The 13815-nt window shown below is 38.5% G+C and overlaps 1 protein-coding gene across 1 annotated transcript; it reads right to left on the reverse strand.

Moving 5' to 3' along the window:
- Nucleotides 1-200: 200 nt before the first annotated feature.
- LOC132283097 (katanin p60 ATPase-containing subunit A1) lies at nucleotides 201-13782 on the reverse strand. The gene is made up of 7 exons (XM_059784989.1): nucleotides 13463-13782; nucleotides 12279-12753; nucleotides 10729-10926; nucleotides 9727-9971; nucleotides 9110-9268; nucleotides 8856-8943; nucleotides 201-671 (listed from the first exon to the last, which is right to left on the reverse strand). Exons 1-7 carry the CDS (start codon nucleotides 13582-13584, stop codon nucleotides 390-392), a joined length of 1569 nt encoding a protein of 522 aa, XP_059640972.1. The 5' UTR covers nucleotides 13585-13782; the 3' UTR covers nucleotides 201-389.
- Between the last annotated feature and the right edge of the window lie 33 nt (nucleotides 13783-13815).

Here is a 13815-nt window from a genome sequence, read left to right on the forward strand (position 1 = left end):
AGACCAAAAAAGACTAGTGAACTGCCGTGAATCATGTGATAAAGATATATATATATCTTCATACATATATACATGTGCTAATATTACATAATCAAAAGGAGATGGGAAAAATAAGAATGGGAGAAAGTAAGTACACTGTTAAGGAGTCCTTAGCCGTCTTTGAAGTGTTAAAAAAACAATGGCGGATGAGAGAAACAGAGTGAGAGGTCAAAAAGAAAGTCTTGAATTTACTATGAGTAGATTGAATGAGCAAAGAATTTTGCAAACATGATACATTTGAGGGTGTAGATACACAAGAACACAACAATAATGAGATCTATTTCAGCACTCTGTCAGTAAATAGAAGAAACAATCACCAAACAATGGTACACATCATAAGACAAGGGATTTCATGCAGATCCAAATTCTGAAAACCACTTCTCATGTCGTTCAATGTCAGCAGCAGAAACACTTGGTTGAACCTTTTTTATGGCTTCTTCGAAGTCACACATGGCCACAGGGTCATTTGAAATTTCATCCTTGGACATGTTCTTAATCTCGTCACGTGTTTTTCCTGCTATTTTACGTCTCATGCCATTTAAGGAGGCATCCCGGCACACGTTTGTGAGATCATCTCCGCTGTATCCTTCTGTTCGACGAGCCACTTCATCAATATTTACATCAGGAGCCACCTGATATAGAAGGAAATATGATTAGTTAAAAAGAGTGTTCATGTTAAAAGAGGTAAACACTATATCATAGTTGCTTTATTCTTCACACAATTTTACAATTTGTGTAGCCTGTGAGAAATTTAATTGAATTATTCATGTTAATCACAAATATTGCTTCATTACTTCCCCAATAAAATAGTGGTACAGCCAAAAAGTAAAGAGTGAGCATAAGCAAGAAGGCCAACTGGAGTTGAAAGGGAAGATTTCAACATTACAAAAGTATGCTCCACTTAATTTTACATAGCAAGTGCGAGAGCTTGTCTCATTAAGTTCGGTAAAGCTAGGAAGAGAATGAACCATGCATCTTGGAATCTTAGTTCTTCAAATCCCTAGAAATGATGCAACCAACCTCAACCCCCCACCCACCAAAAATGAAAAAGGAGAGAGAGTAACAGAACTTTAAAATTTAAGATGGACTTGGCTTTATTCATGTCATGGATGCAGAAAGTGAGTTAAATTTTCAATGCCTCAGAGGCAAATGTCAAGGGAATCCACATCAGTAGCAAAAAAACATAGGCCTCTCTGTCTGTCTTGGGCGACTAGAGGAGTGTCCCGCCCTTTGGGTGGAGTGGAAGAGTTGGTCAAGAACTACACTTATAAGGTGGAGATCTTGAATTTGATTCTCCCTTGAGGTCAGCCTCACAGGGATTGTGTTAGCAGTGAAGTGTGGGACTTGAGGTTTCAAATCTTGGTGACATCAATAACAAAGCTAGTTGTTAACCGTACGAAATTTTCATCATTTATGTAAATTCATTTACATCCCGCATGTGTGTTTGTGTGTGTGTGCAAGTTATACTTCAGCACCAAATTTTGACTCATTTCAGGAATCACAACAGATCAGAGCATTAATAGCTCTATTGTGCTAGAGATTATTCCTCTTCATTGCTGATGTTGCAGCCATTCCCTCAAAATTGTTTTCCCTTGCATCCATTTACTTTTTCTATCTCCAAAGTATTTTCACGCTGCACTTCTTTTTACCATTATTTGTTTTCTCTAGGCATTGATTAGGTGTTAGTACAGTGTTTTAAGCTATAGCTACCTGCTGTGTTAGAGACGGATTTGATTGTGCGTAGATTGAGGTGGGAGAGAGGGGGGGGGGGGGGGGGGGGGGGGGGAGATTTGTGGAGTGGATTGCTTTGGATGCGGTTGGTTCTTCGGGTGGCATTCTGATTATGTGGGACAATCGTTGGGCCTGGGGGGGGGGGGGGGGGGGGGGGGGGGATTTGTGGAGTGGATTGCTTTGGATGCGGTTGGTTCGTCGGGTGGCATTCTGATTATGTGGGACAATCGTTGGGCTTTTCTGGGGGACTCTCAGGTGGGGCTATTCTCTGTCTCTTGCGTTTTCTCTTTGTTGGAGGATGGCTTCCGCTGGGTATTTTCTGGTATTTATGGTCCTACAGAGGATAGTGTGCGTCATTTGTTTTGGGAGGAGTTGGGTAAGGTTCGAAGGAGATGGCCGTTGCCTTGGTGTATCAAAGGAGACTTTAATGTTGTTCGTTCTCCTTTTGAAAGGTCAACGGGGGGTAGATGGACGTTTGACATGGAGTCTTTCTCGGAGTTCATTGATGAGGCTGGGTTGTTTGATTTGCCTTTGGTGGGTGGTCCCTTCACTTGGTCTAATGGTCGTTCGCCTCCTACCCTCTCTGTCTTGATAGGTTTCTAGTGTCAAGTGATTGGGAGGAGAAATTCTCCGATGTTGTTCAGGCCACTTTGGCTCGCCCTATTTATGATTATATTCTGTTGATGTTGGATTGTAGGGGTTTGCGTAGTAGAAGATCCCCTTTCAGATTTGAGAATATGTGACTTCGGGCTGATGGTTTTCTGGAGCATGTCCGATCCTGGTGGGCGGGGGGTATGGTGTGATTTGCACCCCAAGTTTTTCTTTTGCAAGTAAGCTGCGTCTTTTGAAATGATCTCAAAGTTAGGAACAAAGAGATCTTCAGTAATCTGGTGTGGAGGAAGAATTGGGTCTTTTCAGAGATTGCTGAGATTGATCGGATGGAGGGTCAGGGTATTTTATCGAATTCCCAGAAATTTAGGAGGGTGGAGTGTCAGGCGGAATTTGCTGAGATTGCTGTCATGAAAGAAATTTCGTGGAGGCAAAAGTCTAGAGCTCTATGGCTTAAGGAGGGCGACAACAACACTAAGTTTTTCCATAGACTTGCCAATGCTCATAGAAAGGACAATCACATTGGGAGGATTCAGGTGGATGGGGAGATGTTTTGTAAGGAGGAGGAGATTTGTAAGGGTTTTGTTAATTACTTTTCGATGTTGTTTGCAGAATCTTCTGGTTGGAGGCCCTTGCTTGCAGGGCTTCATTTTGATTCTATTTCGAGTGAGGAGTGTTCTGTTCCGGAAGAGCCTTTTTCTGAAGAGGAAGTTTTGTCTGCATTGAAGAGCTGTAACGAGGATAAACCCCAGGTCCTGATGGTTTTTCCATGCGGTTCCTGTTGGAGTGTTGGGAGGTGGTTCGTGCGGAGGTGATGGGTACTTTCTACCCTTTCCATGCCCAGGGCTCTTTTGAGAAGAGCTTGAATGCCGCTTTTGTTTCTCTCATCCCGAAAAAGGGAGGGGCGCTAGATGTTAGAGATTTTCGCCCTATTAGTTTGGTGGGGTGTCTTTATAAGTTGATTGCTAAAGTCCTGGCTTCTAGGTTCAGGAAGGTCTTGGATCATGTCATTTCTGATTCTCAAAATGCTTTTGTGGGCGGTTGTCAAATTTTAGATTCAGTTCTCATTGCTAGTGAATGTGTTTACTCCGGGTTGAGTAGTGGGGTTCCGGGTGTTTTGTGTAAGTTGGATATTGAGAAGGCGTACGATCACATGAACTGGAGTTTCCTTTGTTACTTGATGGAGAGGATAGGTTTGGTGAGCGGTGGAGGAAATGGATTTTTTTTTGCATTTCTTGTGCTCGTTTCTCTGTCCTTGTGAATGGTGCTCCGACCGTTTTTTTCTCTAGTTTAAGGGGTTTAAGGCAAGGGGATCCACTTTCTCCTTTCTTGTTCCGTTTTATGATGAAGGCTCTTAGTAGATTGATTAAGAGGGCGGTAGAGTTGGGATTTTTGAGTGGCTTTCGGGTGGGCAGGGATGCCGCTAGTCAGTTGGAGATTTCCTATTTGATGTTTGCTGATGATACTTTGGTGCTTTGCGATGCGAATGCGTCCCAGTTGAGATATCTAAGATGCGTTTTGGTCCGGTTCCAAGTGGTCTCTGGGCTTAAGATCAATGTCGGAAAAAGTGTTCTGGTACCGGTTGGGGAGGTCCCTGAGATTGAGATGTTTGCTCAGATTTTTGGTTGTCGCACTGGCTCGTTTCCCATTTCTTACTTGGGGTTGCCCCTGGGTGTCCTTTCAAGGTGTGTGGGAAGCTGGGACCCGATTGTTGATACATTCGAGAAGAGACTGGCGGAATGGAAGAAACAGTAACTCTCCAAGGGGGGTAGGGTCACTCTGATCAAGAGTACCCTTTCATGTCTTCCCACGTATTTCATCTCTTTTTTTCAGATTCCTTCTTCTGTGGCTGAGAAAATCGAAAGATTACAGCGTAATTTTCTCTTTTGGGGGGGGGTATCATTTGGTTCGTTGGGAGCAAGTGTGTCGTCCAATTTGGAATGGTGGTTTAGGGATTAGGAAGTTGTTGCCTTTCAACAAGGCTCTCCTTGGGAAATGGCTTTGGAGGTTTGGGGAGAGCAGTGGAGTGTGGAGTTCTCTTAAGGTGCGTGGTCCTAGAGGGATGGGGGTTTAGACTCTCATCCGGAAGGGGTGGGATGATTTCAGCAAACATGTTCGTTTTCGGATCCGTGATGGTAGGAGGATTAGATTTTGGGAGGATGTTTGGTGTAGAGAGCATCCGCTTGCTCTTGCTTTCCCTCGGCTCTACAGGATTGCTTCTCATAGGCAGGTCATGGAGGTTGACTGTTATCATCTTGATAACGGGAGGCTGACTTGGGATGTTCAGTTTAGGAGGCATTTTCAGGACTGAGAAATTGAGGATGTCACTTGCTTTTTGGAGTTATTGTATCGACAGGCGATTTTTGCTGGGGATTCGGATTGTTGGCTTTGGAATCCTAACTCTCAGGGTCGTTTCGAGGTTTGGTCCTTTTTCAGATGTCTTACAGTTGGCGCTGGAAGTCCTTTCCCTTGGAAGTCTATTTGGCATTCTAAGGCCCCTCTCAAGGTGGCCTTTTTTGCTTGGACCTCTGTCTTGGGTAGGATTCTAACCCAGGATAAGGAGACGGAATCAGATGGTTGTGAATCGTTGTTATTTGTGTAAGAGCAATGAAGAGACTGTCGATCATCTTCTGTTGCATTGCAACATGGCTAGGAACTGTTGGGATTTAATGCTTGGTTTGTTTGGGATCCCTTGGGTCATGTCTTGTTCCTCTAGAGGGTTGATTGAGGCTTGGAGAGGTTTTTCAGTGGGGGCCCTCATTCAGGACGCTTGGAGGGCTACGCCTATTTATATTTGGTGGTGCATTTGGCTCAAGAGAAATCAGCGCTATTTCGACAGGATGGAGAAGCTCATTTCTATGCTTAAGTTCTCTATTATTTCCACTCTTTTTTGTTGGGTTTCATGGAGAGATTATAGATCTGTAGAGGAGATTATTGTTTTTTTTTCCTCTTTAAAGGCTTGAGGGGCTCCTTGGCCTTTTCTTGGGGTTCGCTCCCCTTCTAAGCGCTTTCTTAATAAATTTTTACTTATCAAAAAAAAAAAAATCCACCAAGATTTGAAATCTCAAGTCCCATGTTAGAGAGGGAGCCTTGAATTCAGTCTAATGAACACGAGACTTTACCAAGTACCGACATAGCTAACTGGTGCGTTAGATGTTGACAACTAGCCAGACCCTTCCAAGCATGTCCTTTTTTTTGGCAGGTACTCTCTCTCTCTCTCCCCCCCCCCCCCCCCCCCCCCCCCCACACACACACTATTGCCATTACTGTATGTCTTTTATTTCCTAATTAATAAAATATATCAAATAGTATGTAATATACTACCCAAGTTATGGTTAATGTTATTATTCCACATAATTAATAAACATTTATAAAGTACATGACAAGAACACGATACGTGCTAAGCAATTAACTATACATAAAAGTGAAGAAACTATAAGTTAGGCTTTTTTTTTTTTTTTTCAATTTTCTTATTACAATTTTACTCCTATAATTGCCTCTCACATTTAAGTACATGCTCTAATAATGAAGAAAACCTGGGTTCAACCACAATCATACTTTTGTACAGTGATAAGGCATTCTCTTCACGTAATTTTTAGAGCCACATGAACTATTCACGCAAAAGGTATGATTGTCGATCCCTTGAAATCTCAAACTACATTTTCCACACAGAAGGTCAGATTTCAAACTTTTTACGCAGAGGCTTGAGATTAATATCTCATAACAATTCATATCAGAATTTGTTTGCTTTATTGCACAGATCCAGCAGCCCAAAAGGCACACCATCAGTTCCAACAAGAAATCGCACCACAACCGCTTCCATCGATTTCAAAAAGGTTCTTATGTGCGTTCTTGAGGTATTGAAGTTCATCTTTGACTACACTCCTACACGTCCTGATTTTTCTACTTGGATGTACAAATCGAGCAATTACCAATAATTATTCTTCTCCAGGACTGAGGGAGGGGTGGGTGGGTGGGTGGGTGGGGCCATGGCCCCCATAAATTTGTCTCCAAACTCTATTAAGGTTACCTAGTTGGTCCCCTCAAATTGTTTAAAAAATCTTTTTTGTAGTTACCTATTTATGGTTATTAAGGTGGTTTGAATGAAACCTTTTAGTCCTTGCTTTTAAAATTTTAAATCTAGTAAAAAATCTAGTCATTATTATTGTAATTATTGCTAGCTACAACATATATATTAGAACTCCCCCTATATATGTACATATAACTTTTTTTCTTATATATCTATTCATATGCATATACATTATTTGTTATGAATTAAAGGAGAAGAAAAAGTATGGTTCACACTTCATAACCTCATTTATCGTCTGCCAATTATTTTTCTCTCCATTTTTTCTTTTGGTATCATTTATAGACATGCTACTAAAAATATACTTTAAAAATGCATTGGAAAAAAATCATTACATTTATTTTAATTTATTTTTAAAATTTAATTTTACTACTGTGCCACCCCCCCACAAAATGAAGAATCCTGGCTCCGCCCCTGCTCTTCTCCATTTAATCACACTCGTTATTAACAGTATAATTGTACTCTCTGATGTCAGCAACACAACCATTATTGTTAATTTTCCAATAAAGTTCATCTTCTTGTTGCTGTTGTTTATCTCATTTTCTTCATTTACATATTTTGAAACAAACCAGTCCACCATAATATGTAGTTATCAGTTTATTTTTTTTATTTTTTTTAGAAATGCTACTTCCCTATTAACATTATGCATTCATCTGGGTAAGCCAAATGTCAGTATTAAACAAGAAATACCAGTCTTTAGAAAGAGGACTGCAAATCATTTTCCTCTAATTTTTACATATACTGTTTTGTGCTGATTAATCTCCGATTCTCCATTGCATATGAATCATCATCCCAAGTATACTTGTCTGAGGACATTCCTCCAAGAGATTAGAGCTCACTAGATATCTTTAGCCCTTAGTTTCTTATGAAGTGGTATCTCACTGTACATGCATCCCATGAAAATATCTACATAGAACTATATTAGTTTGAATAATTAATCTAACACAATTTCATTTAACAAAGCCCTGATATAACCATGTTTATTTGTTCTATAATATTCTTAGCTGAATACATTAGAGTATGCTAGTAGCTCATTCCCTATTTAATTAGTTTTGTCTTAAGAAATAGACAAAAAAGCAATTGCGAGAAATATATAATTATTTGAAGGACTTTCAAATAAAAGGTGGCTTGAGCCTTGAGGTACTATACTTTGCAAGTACCCAAGTGGTTGGGCATTATTAGATGCTCTCACCATCGCACCACGTGTAAATATACAAATTGAAGTACCTAAACATGTTCAAGACTATCAGTTTTGAATATAAAATGAGCAAATACCTCTCAATTCCAATGACCTAAAAAAAGGAAAAACAAAAAATAGAAATGAGCAAAGTACCTCCTAGATACAGGTGAAGGAAGGCCAATGAGAAACCCGAACCAATTTGTAGACAATTGAGTGAAATTCTTGAGATTTTATTCTGTTTATCTTTGCCGGTTGTTATAATTTTCCTCCAAAATAAATGACTCCCTTGAAATTTAAGTCCCTACTACTTGGATGAATATTGTTGGGACGAGGTAACCTCCCCTTTGCTATATTGATAACCTACTAGTCATCTTTGGAACTTCCAAGCTTGCCGCACTTTTGCATGCTCGTACTGGGCATTAATACGAACTTTTAAAATGGTCACAGCATTTTGCTACACTCCTAACTATAGTTGTGCAAATTCTTGTGCTCTAAATTTCCATGTCCATAAGTAATGACTCATTATTTAAGGATGCGTTTCTAGCATTATATTAGTCAAGTACACTTAGTTTCTAGGTCGACAAAAAGGAAATTTAGTGTTCATTATAATACAACAAATAGTCCTACCTTCTTACATTAACTACTCAGCAGAAATCCAACTCAGATTTAAGCTGGAAAACAAAAAGACAACTGCTACTTTTTGACAAGTGACGAACTAAAAAAAAAAAAAAACACCTATAGGAATATTATCAGAGCAAGTCCAGAACCTCACTAATTCACCGTGACCTTTAATTCTTGAAATCTAGTATTGCACAAGCAGGAAGAGATGGAACTCTGAGCGTTATGCCATAAATTCTATAAAATTGACAAATTATTTAGTTAATACAAGAGTTTATTAGTTTGTCATTTTGTGCCATAAATTCAGCATTGAAGACCTTTTGAGTTTACTCTTACGGTTTGTGCACTCTTACAGCATGAAAATAAGAGCATGAATACATGAGAACTTGAACTTTCAATTTACTCATCTGGATTACTATATTTACAGCTTCAATTAGAAGAAAGAAAATGATTTATCTGTTTCATCCATTTTGCTATATTTATGCTAAAGGCAATTAATCATTATTAAAATTAAGATAAAACTTTAATATGAGAGTTAGATCTTCAACTCCAACAATATGACTAAAAAAACTGTCTGCAAAGCCACCTTACCTCAACAGTTTTCAAATTAATCCGTATAAGCTCCTTACGGCTCTCAAAATTTGGAAGAGGAATATATATTCGCTTTTCCAGCCGCCTCCTGCATTAAACAAATCCCCACTCAGATAGATCAGCATTACTTGATATACCAATATAATAATATCTGTCACTCAAACAGCTTGGTACTAATATATGAAGTAGTTAAATCTAGCTGACAAAATAAGCATGAAGAGGAAGCGTATTAAACAAATAAAATGAGATACAACCTTAGTGCCTCATCTATATCCCACGGAAAGTTAGTAGCTGCCAAAACCATCACTATTTTGCGACTTCCATCTTCATTAGTGGAAGTATTGTTTACACCATCTACCTGAACTAGAAGTTCAGACTTAACCCTTCTGGATGATTCATGCTCCCCTGAAGCCCTGTAAAAGTGAGGCCATTCATATAATACAATTTTTTTTTTTTTTTGAAAAGGAATTCATATAATACAATTGATTAAACAAAAACACAGAAGGGGCATTTATTATACGTGACACAATCACTTCAAAGTTCATAACACATGGCATGATGAAACTATTTCTAATGGATCTCATTGAACATATACGAGAGAGAGAGAGAGAGAAAGTTCTAAATACAATGTCGTGTACGTACGAAGATGCAGCAACCATAATAAACATATGCAAGTGAAATGCCTACATATTAAAACAATACAAGTGCACATGTCTACATATAGATAAAATAGATGCATATATATGTGAGACGATAACATGCATATTTAAGATATTATGTAATACTGAAACAGCACACAAATTTAAAATAAAAATTTTGCGATGAAAACTAGGCTAACAATTCAAACCACATCAAAAAGGATTAAACTCACCCCCGGGCATTGCAGAGAGAATCAATCTCATCAATGAATATTGTACTTGGAGCATAAGCTCTTGCAAGCTCAAACAAGCATCGAACCATGCGTTCACTCTCCCCACGCCATTTCGAAGCCAATGTAGCGGAAGAAACATTGAAAAATGTTGTACCACACTCTGTAGCAACTGCCTTTGCCAGAAGTGTCTTTCCAGTTCCAGGAGGGCCAAACATAAGAACGCCTTTCCATGGTCTCCTAATTCCCTGCATATGCAAGAAAAGTTGACTGGATTCACCATGTGTAGGCATACATACAGACATATACACAACTATCAATGTATGGCAAGAAAAACTATCTTACTTAAGGTATGCCAAATGCAGTATTAGAAACAAGTAAAAGTTCTTAGACTACCAACTATCGGCAAAACTAACTACAGGGTCCAATTTAGAACGATTTTTATGGCTCTTGGATCTCTTTTTAATTAGTGCAAATTCAAAGAACAGAAATAAGTCAGCCTGTAAAGAAAGATTAGACATAACTTAGAGGTAATCAGTCTATAAGGCATTAGAGATGCTTCAGAAAATACTAAAGAAAATTCAAATTTTCATATCGTACTGTCTCTATCCCTCAAAAGGTGACTTATTTAGAAGCACCATTTTTTTACTCAAGTAATGGATAGACAAAATAGCACTTAAATTTAGTATTACATAACTACCCTCCTTACTTGATGATAAATCACACTTTTGCTCATTTAATGCCATATTGTACCAGGGACATAGAGGTAATATGAAAAAGCAAAAACGTTTGATGCTTCAACCTTTCGTAATGAAAAAGAATTGTGAAGATGAATGAGAAATAAGACTCTTTGGGGACGGAGAGAGTAATGATAAATTATCTCCAGGCATCCTTGTCTCCCCCACCACGATGAAGTAGAGATGTTGTTAATGTCATTGAATATAAGGATTTAAGTCAGATTTATGAATTGACAATAATCATTTGGCTTCAACTAATCTTGAATACCTGGAAATATTCAGGCATCCACAAAGGAAGAACAACAGCTTCCTCTAGAAGTCTTTTTGCTTCACTCAACCCTGCAACATCATCCCATCTCACTCCAGGGGTGGTTTCCAAGACATCCCTTTCAAGCATTGCAGCTAAATCTGAATCAGGCCCCTCATACTGTCCACGCTTTGATTTTCCGTCTTCAGCATCACCATTCTGACGACAACAGAAATCAGAAATCCAAGCACAAACAACTGAGAAATAACTAATAATGAACACAAGACTTGAACAAACTTGAAATTAGGTAACTGAAATACCCATGATACAAATGAGAAGCGATAAAATTCTCCCAAACTCTAGCAACAACTAAATTCTAATTACAAGGATAGCCCAAAAAATAAGTAAATGAATATAATAATAATAATTAAAAAAGATAGAGAGATACATATACAATCTAAAAGATTCTATCCACAAGATATGCAATATCGAGATTCAACAAACAATCTCATAAAATTACACACGTTCTTAGCTTTACTTATGGTACCCAATTACAAAATACAGGCTGAAGAAACATCCTCTACTAAAACCATATCTTCCAAAGGAATAGGTTAGATCCATGGTGCAAATTCAACATGTTAAAGAAAACAAAATTTCATCCTTATGAAAACATATGCTATAAATGACACGTTCAAGTATATTAATGTGCACTGTTAAAGAGCAACCACAATAACAATCTCCACACACTATTAAAGGACCAGTAAATCAACCATTAGATTGTGGGCACCTGGTTTACTCTGTACATTACAATTTAAGGAAACCAGGTCATGACAAAACTAAACTCAACAAAGCCTTTTTCTAGTTATTCAGGGTTGATTACAGGTTTCCTGGACATAACATTAGTCAAATCACATGCCATCATATTTTTTCTTGTGATATAAACCCATGTTGGTTTTGGACTTCCGTTCCCTCAATGTGGACCATGTCACTTTTTCTCTTTAGTGCACATGGTGAAACCAGGTCCAGACAATTGAAAAAATAATTACTTTAAGATTTGAGGTACTGTCAACCCATGGTGATTTAGAATTCAAGCAGCATCAGACAACGGCAACAAAAGCAAACTGCTCCATTCAACCCTTAATAATAAATATCTATTTTAAGCAATTCCAAGAGTAAAACTCTCATATGAAACATAAAAGAGGAGGTGTGAACTTCTTGTATTTCACTTTCGTTCTGAACAGGACTAGGTTTGATGCGGAAACTAAGAATTAAGCTTTGATGTCCAAACTCAAAAATGCCAATTACTCTTATCCTAGTGAGTGAATTGACACAAAACAAATAGGATATGTTAATTTGAACTATAACTTGGAAAGTAACTAAAATGAGCTCTTAAAATAATGGAAATTATCCTCCATCAAATTTAGCTAGTTGAACTATTTATCCATTTAACCTTCCCAACAACCCAAGTATAACTATCAATATGTTCTCGATGATTGAATAAACTCCAAGCACCATATAAATTCAAGGATAACTGGATAAATTATTTTGCCTAGTAGAACAGTAGAACTTACCACTGAATCTGACTTGCCAGAGTTGGATTTTCCTGATCCAGTGCCTCTCTTTCCGGTAGTTGATGCTCGGACTCCCACATTCGACTTACTAGAACCGCCTGTTTTTGCTCCGCGACCAGTTGTTCCAGCTCTGGTAGAACCACGAGGCCAAGTTGCATCTTGCGATGACTTCCTCATTCCCACTTGACCAGCTCTTGTGGGTCTTCTACCTGTTGCATCTCGACTAGGTGGCCTCCATACATCAGGATCATCCATTGAAGCACCAGATGAAGTTGGGTACTCGTCTAATGGTTGAAAAACAAATGATGATTTAGTTGAAATAGGAGGTGAAGGAGGCCGTCTACCCAGAGGAATATCCTTGAAAGCCCTTTTCTCTGCATCCAACTGTTTAACAACCTCTGTTTCTTCAGAGAGAGCTTTCTTTACATTCATCCATTTTGCACGAATTAATGGGTCATCAAGCGTGATTAAGTGCCTGAAGACAGAACAAATCAACAAAAATGTGAGATCCTCACAAAATGAACTTCGGCATAGGACAGAAAAACAGAAGAAAACAATACAAGTATAAACATATTTGTTTCAATATCTCATGAGAAAAGCAACAGTGCGTGACTATAACACCGATTCCTTTGTTACATTAGAAAATATTTCCTTTAAGAATTTCGCAAAGGAACAATTTTTCCTCGAAGAACCATAATTTTTTTCCTCTTAAGAACCAACTAACATGACACATATGTCATCCAGAAGCTTGGGAAATTTAATTTGTTCAATCAGTCTCCTAAACAGAACTTCTAAAGGGAAATTTAACCATTCAAAGTGAACATCTGAACTCTTTTTCTGGGGAATAAGATTCCCGGAATTATTCCCCTGAAAATTTTCCCCAACAAAACAAAATAGGAGTGAGCTGAACTAAACGGTTCACAACTGCAATACTTATTTCTTTTAAGCAAATCAGCACACGAATGCATCATAAACAAGTCCAGATCGAAGATTATACAACTAATTCCCCTAATCAAGCATTTCACTTCCATTCACTAACGGAATAAGTTTCTTACTTCTACACTTAACAACATCTAATAACTTCGAATTCCACATTATTAAATGATGCATAAACAAAAACTTGAACTTAAAGAATACAAATATAAGTGCATTCATACGTATGTATAGAGAGAGAAAGAGAGTACTTGTTGATCTGAGCGATAGCACCGTCAAAGAAGATGATGGAAGTGTCGTATAGGCCTTCAACGGCGTACTCTCTCGCCAATTTGAGATGATCATGCACGCCCCCAAGCGACGACCCCACCATTGTTATATCTGTAGCTACTTCTTCGCAAGGAATTTCAAAATTAGGGTTTCAAAAAAATTAGGGGTTAACGAAGGAGCGAAGCAAAGTCGAAGCTCGAGGAGGTAGATAGTTATTTCAGGAGATGCAGCTCTCTCTCTCTCTCTCTCTACTCTCTATCTACTTTCTCTCTCTAGGCTGCTTCAACCAGAGTGAAGATGACGGCGACGTTTAAACGATCGAGGGACGGGATAA

The sequence above is a fragment of the Cornus florida genome, unplaced genomic scaffold (genome assembly GCF_030987335.1).
Source record: "Cornus florida cultivar Cherokee Brave unplaced genomic scaffold, ASM3098733v1 CherokeeBrave_3.0.0_Hap2_Chr11, whole genome shotgun sequence".
NCBI classification, from domain to species: Eukaryota; Viridiplantae; Streptophyta; class Magnoliopsida; order Cornales; family Cornaceae; genus Cornus; species Cornus florida.